The sequence below is a fragment of the Trachurus trachurus genome (assembly GCF_905171665.1).
Source record: "Trachurus trachurus genome assembly, chromosome: 21".
In the NCBI taxonomy this organism is placed as follows: Eukaryota; Metazoa; Chordata; class Actinopteri; order Carangiformes; family Carangidae; genus Trachurus; species Trachurus trachurus.
Window position 1 is genome coordinate 1,545,347 of NC_139899.1, and position 19,547 is coordinate 1,564,893.

General features: G+C 41.1%; 1 protein-coding gene across 3 annotated transcripts; it reads right to left on the reverse strand.

Annotated features, from left to right (window-relative positions):
* Positions 1-119: 119 nt before the first annotated feature.
* plcd4b (phospholipase C, delta 4b) lies at positions 120-16,393 on the reverse strand. Of its 3 annotated transcripts, none has more exons than XM_083996130.1 (16): positions 16,145-16,393; positions 13,488-13,538; positions 13,131-13,289; positions 11,070-11,298; positions 10,699-10,828; positions 10,222-10,453; positions 9,234-9,435; positions 8,382-8,526; positions 7,732-7,884; positions 5,464-5,628; positions 4,247-4,403; positions 3,931-4,047; positions 2,197-2,375; positions 1,980-2,112; positions 1,169-1,318; positions 120-611 (listed from the first exon to the last, which is right to left on the reverse strand). In XM_083996130.1, exons 2-16 carry the CDS (start codon positions 13,504-13,506, stop codon positions 514-516), a joined length of 2,268 nt encoding a protein of 755 aa, XP_083852256.1. In that variant the 5' UTR covers positions 13,507-13,538; positions 16,145-16,393; the 3' UTR covers positions 120-513. The 3 variants fall into 3 exon arrangements, with proteins under 3 accessions (XP_083852256.1, XP_083852257.1, XP_083852255.1); XM_083996131.1 differs by lacking the exon at positions 16,145-16,393 and adding an exon at positions 14,010-14,044 and having other exon boundaries at positions 10,222-10,393; XM_083996129.1 differs by lacking the exon at positions 16,145-16,393 and adding an exon at positions 14,010-14,044.
* Positions 16,394-19,547: the final 3,154 nt, after the last annotated feature.

Sequence of the window (19,547 nt, forward strand, 5' to 3'; positions counted from 1 at the left end):
ACAGATTTACAACACAACATACCTTGTGGAATTTGTACAAGAGTGAATGAGAAGAACTTAAACTGTAGATGAAGTGACATCATGCAAAGATATGAGAACTTTATGATGATAGTTTTTTTTTAATACTGATATTTATATGAATTCTTTCACATTCTATGATTGCATTTTAAAACCGGACACTTTCAGTCATTTCCCAGGCACTTTAGTACATAGTACTGTACATTCCAAGGCATAGCGGTACATTTAGGCATTCAACACATGCAGCAATCCTTTATTTTGACATGAATGAATAACTAAAGTTAAAATGCCAACAGAAATAAATGCAGACACTCCCACTTTCTAATGTCTCTGTGAATTCTTAGTTTGGTCTTCATGGGGTGTCCTCTTCCAGATAAGTCCAACAGCAAAGTTTTGAGAAATACTGCACCGTACTTTGAAACTAGACCTAGTTATTATATTCAAATGTTAAAACTTGTTAAATGTGTAGCCACCTCTGGCCTCGTATCTACAGGTTTAACTTGATGTGAGCTCTGAGATGCTGATGTTGATGAAGATGGACGAGGGAGGAATGGCTGTTCCATCTTTAGATAGCAGATGTATGTGACGGTATCCTGGAGAGAGGGAGGAGATCTTAAACAACAGAGCTACTGACCAGGACTTTATCTAAATATTTATCAAAAGGGATAGTTCAACATTTTGGCAAATTGGCCCATTGCCATAATCCATAATCGAGGCAATTGCAGAGACTACTTACCGAAAAACTGCCCCTGAAGGCATCGCGCATCCGCAGTTTTGCATGAATTTACCTCGAAAACAACTCCATCTCGTAACGTTCCGTTATTATCTCATAGCGTGGTGAATGTGCAGGTCACAACTTGTCCACCAGAGCGTTTTGGAATTGTTGGATTGTGTATTTGATGAGTTTGATGAGGGAAAAAGAAATCCCATTAGCCTCCGTAGCGTAGCTCTGAGCAGCTCGTGGCTCAGCTCCGCCGTTCTAAAAAATAGCTTGCACCGACAATTAAAGGTAACAAACCTACTCCTAAAACTATAAGGATTATGGCAATGGGCCAATTTTCCAAAATGTTGAATTATCCCTTTAATATTTATATTGAAGTGAGCTGTAATCCTGGTGGTTTCAGTGTCAAGCTCTTGGCTTTCTGCTCACCTGCTTGGATGCAGGTGAAGGGAAGCGTGTACTGTCCAATGAAGTCATTCCTGGACGCCTTATCATAATCCTCCGTTACAAAGCGAACCAGGGCCAGCTCAGGGTTGTGGATGACGAAATTTAGAGTTTCATCCCACACTGGGTTAAAACCTGCAAATACAGTTAACAAGTGAACAAACTTTCTCTTAAAAGAATAGTTCACCCAAAATTCAAATTGCACTCTATCTACTCACCCTCATGTGGACTATGGGCTGGGAGAAGTTTCAGAGTCCTCCGTGGCTTCTCTGAGTTACAGGGGGTCTCGGTGTAGCACTGCATGTCCATATGACGGTTGCAAATGGATACCACTGGAAACATCCAAATACCTCCATGTATGTAATGTCCCTCTTGTATTGAAGCCCCGAAATGCGAAATTGTTCCGAAAAAATTTAAATAAGTCTATATTTCAAGCTTGTTTGTAGCGGAAGCTTCTCTTCCTGGTCCGTCCAAATCTCGCGAGATTAAATCAATACAAGATGGACATTACATACGAGCACTATGGAGGTATTTGGACATTTTTTGGTGTGTCTTTTTATTACGAAGAAAAGTGGTATCCATTTGCAACCGTCATATGGACATGCAGTGCTGCACGGAGCCCCGCTGTAACTCAGAGAAGGCACGGAGGACTCTGAAACTTCTCCCAGCCCTTAGTCGACATGAGGGTGAAATTTAAATTTTGAGTGACCTATCCCTTTAATAAACCCCCTCTTATTATCTGAATCATAAATGTAAAAGAAGTACACATATATTATGTACAAGAACTGTTTCTCACCATTGTTGTTAATGTGACTGGTCTCCTCCTTGGCCTGGTCCTGTGGTACTCCATAGATCTCCACTCTGACCAGAGGGTCTACAATAGAGCCCTCCTTCTGATTCACCTTTGGAAGCTGCTGCCCACTTATCACCTGATGGACACAAATGTATTTGTATATCAGGTGCCATTTGTCTTTCCACAAACCCATCTGGACATGTCATGTCTCTTTTTAAACCTGTATGGACAGGCGCAGTGGTCTGTAGCCTTGGCGCTCCTCTGGTTTCTCTGGACTGAACTGAGTGTTGCCATCTGTCATGAAGTCAGGCTTGAGGACGTAGCCACAGCAGCCGTTCTGCCTGAACAGCCCGTCGTTCAGATCCATCTCTAGACCGGCAGTCTGGAAGTTCAGAGCCACTTCAGAGAAGAGAGATTAAACAATACAATTAAGTTTTTCTTTCCTAAATGCAGCTGGCAGCATCACATGGTTTCCCAGAATAAGTCCTATCTATGCAGCTGTCAGAGTTTATGAGAGAAGTCTTTTATCCAGAGCAGACCGGAGGAGCCCGTCCAGTTGTGGGGCTGCTGTTCTGTATTTGAACCTGTTGGATCTTCTTAACGACACTGTCACCAGAGGGACAAGGGATTTATTTACTATACTAGAATGTATTTATAGGTAACACTTTATAATAAGTGCCCACTGCATTAAAGGGACAATGAGGAGTTTGTATTTGGTTATAAAAAAAAGTCTCATTAATGTGGATGAATCTACGTTACCCACACTTGTTAATGGCTCCATTTTCGATAAATATATCGTTTTGTTTTTATCGTTATTTTGTTATTATTAGTGGTAATAACGCCGCCGAATCCGAATACCGAATGTAGTGTGAAAACACTTTGCTTTCCAAAACTCCTCATAGTCCCGCTAATAAATACTGAATTCTTCATTTATAACACATGAATACTCATTAGTATGTAGTTTATAAATACAGTTAGTGCTTATCAATGACGAGTAAAACATTTTCAACTGTGTTTGTAAACTACATACTAATGAGTATTCATGTGTAATAAATGATGAATTCAGTATTTAAAGCTGAACTCATTCTTAATAATGTGTACTTATTTATATAAGGGTGACATATGGCATCAAAGGAGGACAATACCTCTACCCACATGACATGAGAGGTCACTGAACATTTTGTTTCAGAATGTGATAATAATGTGATAAACAAACATAATTCAAATGTGTGTATAAAATATATCTTCTTATTTATTATTTTGTCTTAAAGCAGAAGTAAGCGGAATATTTGTGTTAATATAAGTCTTAAATAGTTCTATCTTCCGACAGCAATCACTTATATCGAGTGTTTGGTCCAAAACACGGGTCTGTCAGTCACTCTGCTCTGCTGTAAGCCGAGGAGAAAACTTTCCTTGTATCCTACAACCTTTATCCAATGAGGAGAGAGAACGGCATAAAGGGGCGGTCCTCTCTGTGTGTGCAGCCAAGGGATGCGCGTGAATGTCGTGATGTAGGGACGAGGGCGGGGACTGCTAACTCCATCCGCTGACAGGAAGTTAGACAAAACCACCGGATCGCTTACTTCTGCTTTAATAATATTCTATTACAAATACTGCTTTCTTTCTACTGCTATTGCTATCTGCTATTTATTATCTGTCCTATGAATTTCTTCAACCCAGTAAATTTGTAAACCCACTACCAGTTGTGGGAATATGTTAAGAAAGAATGGAAATGCAGGTGGTGACCTAACACTTTGTAAAGACACTTGAATGCAGCACTGTGCATCAGCACAACATGTGGATTAACTCCAAAATAAACACAATTATCACATGTGTCTGACTCTGAAAGTGGCTGAAACATCATGTCAAACACAAATCAACCTGAGATTTCAGAGTGGAAACCGAGACTAGAGTAAAGTCTGCTCCATCCAGCAGAGGGCAGCCTCCCCCTCACCTATCTGGCAGCCCACACTCCACATGTCCTGTGGGTTGTAGTTTGAGGAGTCGGTCCTGAGGCCACTGGGGTAAATCCTGCTCAGCTGCCGTGTGTTGTACTGCACAAAGTCTGTCCCTGGATTCACAAGAATGAAGCATGAACACGGACACGTCAGCTGTTTCTTGTTCATAATTACAGCTATAAATCACATGACTGTGTAAAAAGAGACGACATCAAAGTCAGAAACATAAGTTATCTTATCAGAGGAACGTGATGTCATAGTTCCCCACCCTTATCCTACATGCACTGCCCCCCCCCCCCTTGCTGACGGTACCTGCTTCCTTAGCTAGCCTCTTGGCCTTGGATTCGGAGAACGAGGACATCTCGTAGCATTTGCTGTGTAGACGGGAATGCTCAAAGCCATGGAAGTGCACGCTCTTGCAGTAAAGCACCAGGTCTGACAGCTCTCTGGACAGCTTGGACTTGGATTTCTGCAGTGGAGGACAAGATGCATAATTAGCCAATCAAATAAATCCTATTCCATCCCTCACAAATTAGAGGCCAGTGATAAAATTACATCTACCCTGTAATTTGTTTACAACTGAAAATAAATCACAAACCTGTCTGAAAAAAGTCAGCAAATTAGAAGACTACATAATAACTAGCCAGTACAGCTGATAACCAAAATCATATAAATAATATACTGCTGAATATGGAATAATGAATTATGTAACAAGAAGTTGTGTCAGTATAAGAAGAATTGGAACAGGATGGCAGCTGCTGTTTGGTTGGAAATTTTCATATTCTGGACAAATTATTGTAATTATTACAATATTTTCCACATTATTTGTGATAGGATATATTAAGTCATTATTATCCTATTACTGACCTGTAATTTCACAGGATTAAACTGTCTGAAGAGAAAATATCCCCTACTGCTGCTGGTTTAATAATTCTGGATGAAGTTTTACAGAGGGATATTTGTGATTCCCTCTCTCAGCCCCATTAGCTCTAATGAAACGATTAAAGCCACAAGTGCTTCCAGTTAATCTCTGGCTGCTCAGCAGGGAAATAGGCTACTGTGGCTGCACTGGCCACTTCACTGACACACATGTAAAAATTAACACTCCTGCCAATAAAAGGTTCTTGGTTAACCTGCTCGGTTAAATATGAAATGCAGATTTGGATATTTTCACAGAGAGCTGGAGGTTTTTTTTCCCACAGGACGAGAAGAAGCACATTTTCTCACTTCACTATCGCTCTTCTTTGTCTCATATCTGTCTTTTAAAAGCCTGTTTCCTGTTTTTTTTCACTATCTTCCTCCACTCTAGCCTCCTTGTCTTTGTCCCAACCCAGTTTCCTGTCTCTCTTTACTATCAAGCTCCATTCACCCCCGTCTTGCTGCACTATCGCCTCTGATACCGTTCACTGTCTCTGCAGATGATCTTTCGTCACTTCCACTTCAAGGCAAACTGAAGAACCGTGGTTCAACAATTCTAGAAGAAATGAAATCTGTCTGACATTACACACCAAGTGTTGTGTCACGTCTACCTTGTTGTTCACGCACTCAGCAGGCGGGTCTTCTGCAGACGGGCTGTCAGGGTCACCGTTTGCCATGTCTTCGTCATCGCTGACTTCATCCGTCAGGGTTTCATCAGGACATATCTCTAGACCGCCAATTTTCTTGGCTTTCAGCAGAATCTTCCCCTTCAGTTCCTATGATGATGATGAAAACCAATAAACTCTGTTCTCTTAATCAGCCGGTGTAAATGAGACTTTAATTTCATCAGAAACATAAAGATGCTGAATGAGTCTGGAACGTGGGATGGACCAACAGGAGGATGGACTCGGATGTAGGTGGTCCATCTCCATGCACTCTGCTGTCTCCTAACTAAATGCAGCTATGTGCTGCTATTTAATTTCCTCTGTGAAATTCTGCATAGCAATTATCTACCATTACTTCAAGTTCATATTGATTGTTTTAAGTGCTCTAATGGGAAAGGGTTTGGAAGTTACAGTGTACAATTGCTTTTAGAATCAGGGTGCGATGGATCAAACAAGAGACCATAAATCTTTAAAAAGCATCTGTATTGTTAATGGTGCCTCAGCTTCCCTCATACGGGCTGGGACCTGGGTACTGTCTGAAAACATGTTATACTCTATACAACTGTTATAATAACTCAAAGCAGATTGTTTACTGAAACTTTGTATCAAAGGTGAAAAAACATCAGATGGAGAAACTGTTAGAGGTCACTCACAGTCACAGTCAGGTTAAATTTAAAAAACAATGTTAATGGTGGCAACGTTAACGTTAAAGGTACATTGTGTAGGAATTACTCCCATCTAGCGTTGCGGTTGTATATCGCAAGCAACTCAATCGTATTTTTCATGCTGCATTCACATGAAATTGGGCAGACGGCAGACGGACAACAGCCGCTGCACGTAACGGCATAAACAAGCCTCTATGTAAACAAGTGGTCCGTCAGCACGAGGCAAAACAATACACGTGACAATATGTTGTCATGGCGATGTGGTATTGTTTACCTGACCCATGTTTTACCGGCTTTCTCTGGACTTCTGTGACTAAAATGACATCTGGTTTGTTAGCGACGGCCGTCTGCCCGACTGCAGGTGAATGCAGCATCAGTGTAACGCTCCATTCCTCCTCACTGCGTTACCACGGTGACTTTCACAGACGCCACCTCCACCTGAGCCGACAGCTCCGGTGTCTCCGCTGAGTTTCCGTGGTTTCCTACCGTCACGCTGCCACTGAACGTAAAAACATGGAGACACCACATGGCAGCAGCACCGAGCTTACCCGCTCCATGGAGATATGAATGATATGAACGGCTCATTCAGAGCTGAAAGGAACACTTCACTTTGTTGATGGGGGGATTACTGATTAATGAAGAACATACTTTTGAACCAAATAATCGATTTTCATGAATAGATAACAGGAGAAGTTACACAATGTCCCTTTAAAAAAGAGTACTGTTGCTAAGGATTTGCAGGTGAACAAATGTACAGCTCATGACACCAGGTGGAAAGTTAGGCCGTCACCAGAGATCCCTCTCTGGGAACCATGAATGCCTGGGCAGTATCTTAAGCTCTGCTATTGAGACTAAAATAAGACAATTTCTATTGGATGCATTGCCGTGCCATATTGTATTAACATCCTCCTCCTGACTCTGGTGATCTCCTGGCATTTCCTCCAGCACCAGTAAGATGCGGATCATCACACACATCTAAAAATATTTCCACAGGTGCCAGATGAAAAGGTTAAAGAAGACACAAAGGGAGAAACAATCAGCTCTGTGGTGCTTGCTCCAGAATTTTAATATAATAGCTACGTTCTTGGTTTAGGCGCTGCATCACGGAGCAGAGCAGGTATTACACCGACTCCTGACTGGGGATCTTGGCTTCAGACTGAGCAGGTCGGGGGCGGGGCAGAGATAACAGTTTGAAGCTAGAGGCAAATTTCATAAAGTACAATTTTGCAAAAAGCAAGTCAAATATAATTCATAAATGAAATAATGATAAGTGTAAAAACCAACTAAATAGCAAAATACATAAGAAAACCTGTGTGTGGTGTCTATATATGGCCACAGTGGCAGACAGAGATCCTCCCAGATGTTGCCATTTTCCGGTCTGGGAGCTATTACCAGAGTGCGTTGGTCTTTTTTCCCTGTTTTTATCTCCACTGGCATCACTACAAAGTTTCATGAGAGGTTGAAAGGAAAAACAAATTCCAGTACATTTCATCCTCACAAGAGAACTTTGGAGGGAAAATAAATAAATAATGAAAATAATATATCAAACCTGTGGAGATGGAAGCTGCTGAGGAATCTGTCCATCCAGCAGGGTGGTCAACAATGTGTCTCCCAGGATTTGGCTGAGGTGCTGAGCCATGACGGTCTGCTGCTCCACACTACAGTGATTCTCAAGAGACAGGATGACTGGGAAGTCTGACGCCTGTCAGATGAGGATGTGAAAACACCACACACAAGTTGCTTGTTTTAATGCATGTTGAAATTCCGTCAACTCTGGCAAACACAGTGGGATAATGACATTACAGTATTATGTCTCATTTCCATTCAGCATCAGGAAGCTGAGAGAACACTGGTGCTCTCAGCTTCCTGGTTCCTGGTTCCCTGGTTCTCTCAGCTTTGTATTGTAAAGACTGGTTTAAAAAATATATGTCTGTGAATTCTATTTAGATTCCAATACAAGCACTGACCAATGTCAGCAACTCACTATGAAATCTTTTATGTTCTTTTAAGGTCTTACTCTGTATACTGTGTTTTTCTTAACTTATATTTCTTTTAGTTGTTCCCACTGCTTTTTGCAGGGGACAATAAAGATTTTCTGATTCTGAGGCTCGCTTGATACCAGTCATTTTAAAGTCATAACACACTGTATATTGTAAGTGAACAAACACTTTACAAGCATTCGATGGTCGTGCTTCTCACCTTGAAGGCATATTCTTTGAGTGTAGAGATGATGTCTCTGAAGAGAATCTTGGATGTTAAAGTGTGACCATGGTACACGACCGGCTCTCCATCGCTGCCGTCCCAGGAGTCCACCTCCACACAGCGACAGCCTCGTTTCAGAGCCCTGGGAACATAAGGAAGTCTAAGTTAGGCAAGGCATCTTTATTTATATAGCACAATTCATACCAAGGCAACTCAATGTGCTTAACATAAAGACAAAGAGAGTTAAAAGCAGGAGCAAAGAAGAATAAAAAAGTAGAATAAAACAAAATAGATAAAGTTTAAAGTTCTTGTTTTCTTGTTATTATATGTTTCATCATCTTAAATTTTTTGAAATAGAGTATAATATTGGTGTTGATAGTAAGCCAATGCAATTATAACAACAGAGAGGGGCATGGTACTATAAGTTTTTCTTCATCCTGCTCCTTTTCATTTATGGTGACTATGTGTATATTGTGTAAATATGTGCAACCATGTGAAGTATGTATACCATGAATGGAATAAATCAAAAATGGAAGAAAAAAAAAATGAAATGAAATGAAATTAATTAATGCTGTATCTATTAGTATTGAAGGCAAAAACAAGACTGAATCATATGACAAACTCTTCTTGTGCCTTTTTGCTGGGTGCTTAGTTTTTTCCCAGGTTCACCTGCTATCCTTAGCTCTAAATCTGTTTTTATACAAAGTCTCTGTCCTGTGTGTGTCTCATGTGTGATGTGTGATGTGTGTGTGTGTGTGTGTGTGTGTGTGTGTGTGTGTGTGTGTGTGTGTGTGTGTGTGTGTGTGTGTGTGTGTGTGTGTGTGTGTGTGTGTGTGTAGTGGTCCTCACTGGATGTATGCCTCCAGGCTGCTCTGTCCTCGGAGCTGGTCCTCCAGGAGGTAGGTGTTGTGTGAGGAGGAGATGAAGTAGTGGCTGAGCGGCTGGCTCATGTCCTGATGGAGACCTCGACTCTCAGGTTTGAAGATGGAGCCCTCCTGTGAGCACAGGTACATCTGGAAGCCATCTAGCGACATGACGCCCTGCTTCTTGGCTGCACAGAAGAATACAAGTGGAGTTGGCGCAGAATAATTCTGATTTATTCGGCCATACATTTTTTTTAAAAAATCATCACTCAAACTGTGAATTTCCAAAATTTTAAATTAAAAAATCTTCCATGGCATTAATAAAAAACCTTTCCTGGGGTGCCGGGTAAGGTTTCATACATAGTTTAATGGGGTTTGTGTCACATTTATTATTAATTCAAATATACTTTACAGTAGCTCATAAAAACTCAGTGTGTTGTAACACAGTGCAGCAACACACCTCCACTCTGACCGTGATGCATACCGTTTTGCTGTTCATTCAGTTGTAAGCAGTGTGTGTGATTTGGTGCGCTTGGAGTGTTTTGGGGGCCACTAACAAAATCCTGTTTAGGGCCACCAAAATCCTAGGGCCGGCCCTGCTAGGAGGATACATTTCAATGTAGAGTTTTCATCTTATCATAGTGTCATTATCAAGCCAGTACAAAATAACTAACAGGTTCCTATCATCTTCTGCTCTATTCTATTAGCATATTTGATTGCAAAGCCTTACATCTCTGCAATTGCCAGTGTACAGATTTTGTCCAGGCTTTTGTAATTTCCACAATCGTATTCACCACAAGCAGATATTTTCTATACTGTTATGTCCTGTCTGGCACTTTATTTGCGATGTATTACTCTGTTAATCAATTATCATCAAAGGCAAGAAAACAAAGTGCCTCTGCTCTCTACTGAGATGATGTTAAAGATGTACTAATCAGTATTAAAATGTTTTTCTCAGTCACAGTCTCCTTTACCCGTCTCTGATGGTTCATAGCGATCTATGAGCTCCTGGGCGTGCTGGGCGCTCTGCTCTCCCTCATGCTGCGCTGTCGTCAGGAAGTTCTCCAGCTCCTCCAACAGTAACTTCTCCCCATCTCCAGAGTAGTCCTGGAACACCTTCCACACCTCATCCCTCTGAGTCAGCATCTTATAGAAGTGGACAAACTGCTCAATTTCCAAAGAGCCACTCTCCGACTTATCAGCCATCTACGGGAATAAAGGAATAAAGGAGTTGTTTATGTGTTAGGTGAGGTCCTTTGACAAAGAATGTCTCTATTCTAAGGAAATATTTAGCACTGGTCTTTCCAGATTATACGCTTGACGGCTCAAACTTGAAGGAAACTCAATAAAAGCAAATTCCCAGACAACAAAGTCGACGTGATTCAGATTAATCACTAATTCTGCCCCGTCTTCTAACCCTCTCATCTTTAACCTTCAGGCCAGACACTCACCGTGAAGAGATGGAAAGCATGTTCCTCGTTCATGTCTACGTTCATCATTTTCAGCAGTTTCTTCACTTCTTTGAAATTCATCTTCCCGTCTTTGTTTTTGTCAGCTTTCTGAAACCAGTCCCAGACCCATCTGAGAAGGCGCTGAGGAAAACTGACATATTGTTTGATAAAAACTCTTGTTTAATAATTGTATTTTTCCATTTAGAACTTCAGATCAAGTCAAATCAAATCACTTTAAACTATCCGTGGACTTGTATTAGAAAATCATTTAATTGCTGAAATAACCTGATGGATTGCACAAACCTAAATGGAGGAGAAAAAAAAGAATAAACACAGTTGTTTTTGATTCCTCTTAAAAAGTGGAAGGATACTGGTCCAGCCTCTCCTTCTCATCCATTGTTTGAGCCTTGTGAATTAACTTGCGGACGCCCTGGATCCAGGCCCGGGCTTCCTCTGGGGACTCAGCTACAAGGTCCAGGTTGCCGTGGCGACCGTGAAACACCAAGGTGAAGCAGAGGTCAGCGGGGAACTCCTCAGCGATGCTCAGCAGGACCTCGGACTGGTGGCCCTCGCGCACCGTCTCCAACTCGCTGACTGAGACTGAGACAGGATCAGTCACGGTGAAGACATGGTCCAGCGGAGGATTACACCACTTCACTTCACTGATTCATTTCATATGCTTCTGTGTGCAGTTTGAAGCTCAACCAAAATGACCTCACTCCAAATAACTGGGGGGATACAATGGGAGGTTTGGAGTAACATGCAAAATCATAACAAACTTGAACATGATGGTTATTGGGTTACAGACTCATGCTTGTGTTCTGTGTTTCTACTATCTTCAGCTTTTCTGTTGCTGTGCACACACTTTACAGTAAAATGACAGTAAAATAAGTGAAACAGCTCGACACCCTCTGTGTGAACTGTACAGGCGCTCAGCCACCCTGATCACCGAGGGCCCCTCCCTCACACCCCCGGCACGGCACCACTCCTTCATGTTTGGCCCGTAAAAAACATTTATAAGCGATCTGTCATCCCCTCTGCAGTAACTGCTCTAGAAAGCACAGAACTGACTAAACTGTGTCTTTATTCGTTGTGGTGTGTGTATTTTTGAACGTGTTTTAAGAGTGATAAATGCCTCAGTGTGGACTTCAATTATAATGTCTCATGGAGCTGTTTATAAAGACAAATGTCTGCTCTTTTTGCTTAGAACTACGACGGAGTATTAGGGCCACATTGGGGAAAAAAAAACACAGACTTAGAGAATAAAGTCATAAATTTACGAGAATAAAGTCGTAAATTTAGAAGTTTGTTATTTTTTTATTTGTCAATGTGGCCCTAATACTGCGTCGTATAGAACAGACAAATAAATCTAAATCTATCTATCTATCTATCTATCTATCTATCTATCTATCTATCTATCTATCTATCTATCTATCTATCTATCTATCTATCTATCTATCTATCTATCTATCTATCTATCTATCTATCTATCTATCTATCTATCTATCTATCCATCCATCATCCATTGGACTCAAATGAACCTCATAAAGCAACATTCTGATTCTTACAGTAAATAACCTCTTACAGTAATTGCTTTCCTCTAGAGAATTAATTAGCTAGCTTAGCTTAGCTTAGCATAAAGACAGATGAAATAGTTTGCCCCCTCTATCCAAAGGTAACAAAGTCAGCCCGGTAACTTCCTGGAATCTCCACCGGTTGCGTGGGAACTGGTCCTGGACATGAAATAGAGCTTCACATAATATTTAGTTAGGACTGTGGGGATAGGAAAGAGGCCTCTACTCAGCCTGGGAGGAAATTCTGCATCAAATACTTTTTTTTTTCAGCTTATCCTCTCTTTCTGGGATTTGTGCCTCTATTGTGTAGATCATAAAGGGGCAGACAGGAAATGACATGGAATAAAGGTCCCTGGCAGTAACAGAATTAGGGGCGGGGTTACAGGTATATGGTATGAACCTAAACCATTAAAGGTCCAGTGTGTAAAATGAGGGGAAAACAGTGACATCTAGCATTCAGATTCTATTATTTATCTATTAAATAATTATATTGTTTATTTCTCTCTGGTTGGCTGGATTTTCCATTCTGTACAAACATGGCGGCGCAAGATGGCGATACTCTCTAAGCAAGACCCTTGCTATATAAAGAAGAATTTATAAGAATTATAAGGATATGAAAACCAAACAGATTTTATTTTATAGCGATTATACCCTTATACAAATATATTCATTGGTAGTATATTCAGATTTTGCCAATAAACCTTGACAAATATTACACACTGGACCTTTAAGCAAGAATCCAAAATGTCAAAGAACTTGAAATTCATAGAATATAGTTTATGTGCAGGGGAAATCAAAAGGAGTTAATATGTCAGCAAAATCATGCACGCAAACACAAGTCCACGTTTCCCTACTCACAGGTGGAGTGGCCTTTTCCCGCCCATCTGGATTTGTACCAGATTGTCAAACCGTCCTCCAGAAGGCGGAAATGTCGCTGCTTCTTCCAGGAGCGGGACTTGACTTTCCTCAGCGTCGCGCCCGCCATCATCACCTTGACATCTGGGTCATCTTGGATACCTGCACAGAGCCATGCTCAGGTTATAATGTGGATACTACACCATCAGAACTAAAAGGACACAGAGGAGGCTACAAGGCAAATAGTTACAGTGATAAATCACTTTACCTAATTAGAATATGGGTTTAACACTGAACATATATGAGACCATCAATCATCACAATATGCATCTCCAGTCTAAGTGAATAACATTTACTCACGAGAGCATTCAGGATCCATCGCTATCCCTGAATCATGCCAGTGGAAATTTGCTGTTAAAAAGAAGCAGATGTGAGTGAATCCTCCCAGATGTTTTCTCCCTGGAACCAAACTCAACCTCTGTGTTTATCTAACTTCTCCATAAACTATCTGAAAACAATTAATCACAGTATAAAATACATCTTCACTTTTCATCTCTGCTGCACACCCTGGTTCTTATTGTTAGTTACGCAATCGTCATTCCTCTCTTGTTGGACGGAGCCGGAGCAGGTCTGTTGTACAACAGGTTCAGTATATCACCCACAGGAACGTTGATAGGACATATGAGGAAGGATATTAGTACTTCACTTTGCTCATAGAGGATTTCCCCACTGATAAAGACATGTCCATCCATCGCCCATGATAAGCAGCCATCCTCTTATTATTATTACTTTTTTTTACTACAAGATCTGGGCTCAAACCTTCTGCGCTGGCCAGTAACTGCACAGCTGAAGTGTCCCTAAGCAATACAGCTGAATACTTACCTGCTACTGTTCAGCTGCTGACCCTGACATCTGCGATGTGGAACTGGGACAGACACAAAGTTCCCAGTGAAGTAGAAACGGAGAGGAAACTGACACAATGTGCTGGTATGTAGCTAGTAGACTGGACTTCTCTCTTCAAGATTTACAAGTCAGCATTGAAATCTGGATCCTGTCACACGATTGAATCTTTACTCATTAGCTGATTAGCAGCGAGCAGAAGCAGACAGAGAGGCCTTGTGTGGCAGCTCACAGAGAAACCATACACTCAGCAGTCTGTGCCTCCTGGAGCAGACTGACTGATTGATTGATTTTTATTCATCTACATAAAGTCAGGCAAGATTATAAATCAGTTTTTATATCACTGAAAAATCTGCAAAAAAATAAAACCTATATGCTATACTATTTCTATATTGCTCTCAACCTGACCAGTATGATCGAGTGGAATATGCAAATAATAGATGCTGCATTGTTTTTTGACAAAAGTAAAATTGGTCATAACAGACCACAAATGAAGAATTGTGGTGCTGTGTTGCACATCATTATGTCATAAAAAAAAAAATTCTTTGTGAAAATATAATCCAAAATGATCATTTAATCACTTGATGACTCACATTGCAATAACTGTCAAAACAATTGGATCATAATTACTTCCCATACATGTTATTCCGTCCAACCAACAACACCTACTGACTGTGACATTTGTCACACACACTATGTACTGTAGTAGCCTACCACCAGGCTGACACTTATGAAAGGTATGAACAGCTACTATCTAGTAAGTAGACACATTCATGTCCCCATCACAATTAATTTTAATGATGAACTTTTCATCCTCCACAATCCAGGATCAAAATTTAAATTAGTTCAATACTTTGACCAGATATGTACAAAACTAGTGGCATTCCCATCAGCCACTGATGCAGTCTAAACTCTGATAGTAAACTTACAGTACATGTAAAAACCGCCACTGTTAGTTTGCTGGAATGCTGCTAAAATTAACTCAAGGTCCTCACGGAGCTGTTAACATGTGAGGAAGCATAAAACTCACAACATGCAGCACATAGGAGAGAAAGTGTCTCATTAAAAGCAGAGAAAGTAACGTAAATCAACATAAACATACAAGTTCATTAACTCTTTATATCTCTTATCTCTGTTGTCTGATGACTGTGGATCAAACACTGGGAGGTTTTCTAATGTCTGTTTATCTGTATTCCTGTCCGAGAGCGATCATTTCCTTTCATTGTCTCCTGAAACAACACCATGTAATCGAGGGGCTGTCCCTCCCCCCACCCTCCTCCCCCCCTCAATGCCAGCCCTCCACTCACTGGCAGAGTAGTTCTTCTCACCACAGTATGACTGACAAGGAATGTATTCACAGTTGCTCAACAATTTAATATCACTTTTCCCGCTGAGGAAAGAGACTTGACCATGAATGTGAGGCTGATTTTCCACTGCTCTTTTGCTCCATAAATGTGCACTTCACTTCAATGTTTGGCGTTTTCTCGCCACATTTAATGCACTTTTTATTTTTTCCGTGCCCCCCCCCCTCCTCCTTCCTCTGCTTTTCACAGATTGTGCTGCAGAGAAGTTTTGACACACCCTGCTTCATTCTCCAAGTCCAGACTTTTAACATCCAATTAGCTCGTGTTACGTTGTTTTATTTTTGGAGTTGTGTTTTTGGACTGCCTGGGGTGATGAGTCACACACGAGGCCCCGGTTCTGGAGGGAGTTGACTGACCACACGCACATGGACACACATATACACACACACGGAGACATGACTCATCATGAGGAGATCTGACAGGATGGAAACTGGGAATAAACAACGCAGACATGAAGACTGACAACTTTACACTTACACTCTATGAAGCGTGCATTTAGCTTTTTCAGTTTATTACTAATAAGAGTATATGCCATCCCTCCCCAGTACAACAACGTGTGATATGAACATACCATTGCCTCCTGCACACAATTATGTGGAGAATCCAATCCAACCCATTTATAAACTTCAAACCACAGCAGAGAGGGAGGTTTGTGGGGAGTAAATTAAAACCAGAGGCAGAAATATGAGACACAAAAGCATCACTTTGCAACTGCAGCTACAGAAAGACAACATGAGGAAGAGTAATACTTACCAAATGTAGAGATTTTCCTCAAGGGTGATGAGTATGAGTCAGACCCTCAGAGGTGGGCTCTCTCCAGGAGACGGCCTCATAGACTGAGTGGTCAGACCCTGGACGGCCGACTACAGACGGAGCGTGTCAGTGTGTGTGTGTCTGTGCGTCACTCTGGCCCTGTCTGCTGAGATCCAGACTCAGTGAGAGCCCAGGGACCGTTAGCTGAGCTCAGCTGAGTGTCCAAAGGGGAAATCTGTCTCAGCCTCTCTCCTCCCCTCTCTCTCTCCACTCTGACTCTGACTCTGACTCTGAGAAACCTGATTCCCTAGTCGCTGCTGCCGCATGCTGGTATGCTCCACTCCCACCACTCCTCCTCCTCTCCTACATCCCCTCCCTGTAGCCTTCCTTCCTTTCATTCTTGCCACTCCCTCACTCCACCATCTACAGACCCCCCCCTTCTCCTCCTCCTCACCAACACATCTGGTGAAGGCCACTCCTTAACCTGCTTTGTTTCACTCCGTCCGTCTTCCTCTCTCATCCTCCGGCGTGGTGATTGTGAGTCTCCTGCAGTCTCCTGTGTCCCTGATAAAGGGTAACACAATTGTGGGAAAAGGTCTCCTGTGAGCCAAATCATAAAACAATGAGAGTTGCACATGAAACATGAAAACGTCCTTAGTAGAACTAGAATCAGGCCAAATCTGATATCAGGATATCTGATGATATCAAAGATTTCAAGAGCAGGGGCGTAACCAGACATTTTTGATAGGGGTGGCACTGATTTATGGTGGGGTGGCATGAAGCGTGAGCACATGCACACACAAACACACACCCACACAGGTTTTGGCCATACCCATATCTACTTAAATTACTAACACTGCAAGAAAAACTAGACTAGAAAATACAGAAAATAGAAAATTCAAGAGTGGCAACATACAATTGTGATAAAAGACCTCAATGAGGAAAGAATTTGACAAAAGCCAGTATAAACAATGTATAAAATGCCTCTGACTGGGCATACAGTATAGCCCAGTCCCTGTATATGTCACTGTTCAAGAGACCTAGGGAAGACTATACTGTCAAACTTGGCAGTGTGCCACACACTGCAGAGAGGAGCTGTGATTTGTAGACGACACTTTTTATTACGCTGATGCTCTAATACTGTCTAATGTAGTTGAACATACTTCTAAATCACAAATAGCAACACAAAGATCACAACAAAAACATCACTTTCCTCATTTTCAACCCACTCACAGTAATGCACTCCTGCTTCTGCAAGGCTCCCCGGACCAGGCCCGTAATGACTTTAGCTACTGCAGCTTGTCTCATAAAAGGTAAACGGACAAAAAAACAACAATACGTACTCAGGATGGTCTCCCAAAGGGATGAGATTTGCTCACAAATGGAAGGCCGGGATGTAGGTGTGTCCAAGATACGATCACATCCATCTCAGCCGCTGTTGAGCATTAATGGAACCGAAGGGGGGCAACTGTCTGTTAATGTACCGGTAAAAGGAAATGAAAGCTCATCAGTTTAAGTGTTTCTGGCTGTTAGATGGAGCACTCAGGTGAGCCACTTTTCTATCAGACAGAACAAGAGGTTATGGAATTATATTAAAGATAACTTTGACGGCAATTTTGTTGTTGTTTTTCAGCTGCTTCACTCGGCACAGAAGATCACCATTCACATGATCTTACTGACCCAACCCTGGATCAGAGAAACCAGGAATTAAACCATCAACCCGGGAATCCCACCACCTACCATAGTCCCCCTGACACTTTACTGAAATATACCCTCATTAAAAAATGTTTTTGCTTATAAATGATACCCTGCAAAATACTGGAAGTATTAAGGGTAAATGGGAACTGGCATTAAATGCTATAATTACAGATAATGTATGGGAAGAGCTGTGCACAAATTGTTATAAAGGAATTAATGGTCAGCTATGGAAAGAATTTGACTGGACATTAAAAAGTAAGGTATTTTAATACACCTCTCATAATTTCATCATATGTGAAAGAAGCTAATGTGGAACTGTGTTGGAGAAAATGTGGAAACATTGGACACCATTCACATGTCTCTTGGGACCATCCAGTAATCCAATTCTGCTACAGTTCAGATCAAAGATACTTTTCACGAATACCTTTACTGATTGCTAAGAAAATGATGACTGTGAACTGGAAAGATACAAAACCACCGACCATAACTCAGTGAGAAAAGAGACTGAAGAATGTCAGCACACAATGGAGTGAGTGACTGCAAGTCTCCAACTGAAAAATCGACACCTTCGAACAGAGCTGGAACTGTGTTACTCTGTATGTGGGTGACTGATGGTATAAATATCTGTTTTCTATTACTTTTATTGTATTTCATGTACTTGTAATATTCTAATTCATGGGGCTCCTATGTCAGTGAATGTTTTCTTTTACAAAAAAATGAATTTTAGGTTTACTTTTGCTTTTAAGCCCTATATCATTACAAACTGTAAATCTTTGGCTTTAGAACTTAATGTGTAATTATTCTGATTTTTCACAACCTATATACGTGTTGATAGCTTAGTCAAAAATAAATCAATAAGTCAATAAAATAGTAGATGTAGCTATACTCCGGATTCCCCTTGTATCTATCCTTATATTGATACTTTTAGGCATTTTAAATATGGATGCACATACTTGCATGCAAAAAACACCCTATGCAATTATTTAGGCAAATATTTAACAGAGACACAATGATTCAGCTGGAACGATACTGGTTTTACTTTTCATTTTCACTTAAAAATATAAAAAATGATGCTGTGATTTTGGTTGGGTCTTGTACCAGACACATCCCTTTAGGTCGAAATATATTATTTTCAAAATAAGTCTCGGCCCCTGCAATGTGGGTATTTGGCCATACTATAAGTTTAAATACATTTGATTTATTATGCAGCCCTAATTTTATGCATTCAGTGTATAAACTATTATTTTGATTTTATTCAGTTATGGGTACAAATTAAATTAAAGCAGAAGTAAGCGGAATGTTTGTGTTAATATAAGTCTTAAATAGTTCTATCTTCCCACGGCAATCACTTCTATAGAGTGTTTGGTCTGAAACACGGGTCTGTCAGTCACTCTGCTCTGCTGTAAGCCGAGGAGAAAACTTTCCTTGTATCCTACAACCTTTATCCAATGAGGAGAGAGAACGGCATAAAGGGGCGGTCCTCTCTGTGTGTGCAGCCAAGGGATGCGCGTGAATGTGGTGACGTAGGGATGAGGGCGGGGACTGCTAACTCCATCTGCTGACAGGAAGTTAGCCACAACCACCGGATCGCTTACTTCTGCTTTAATGTCTTATAGTCAGTTTTTTTTTAGTAGTCGTAAAAAATAATATGCATCCATCCTTTTTAAATCAACATTTTATTCAACCAATTCTGAGGGAGCTCTTC

What these genes read in the sequence shown, in the direction of transcription:
- plcd4b (XM_083996130.1), bottom strand. An exon ending in GAGAAGGAGAGGCTGGACCA is followed by an intron (nt 10,829 to 11,069) that starts GTATCCTTCCAC and finishes GCGCCTTCTCAG; the next exon opens with ATGGGTCTGGGACTGGTTTC. An exon ending in GAGTGTGGGCTGCCAGATAG is followed by an intron (nt 2,376 to 3,930) that starts GTGAGGGGGAGG and finishes TCTTCTCTGAAG; the next exon opens with TGGCTCTGAACTTCCAGACT.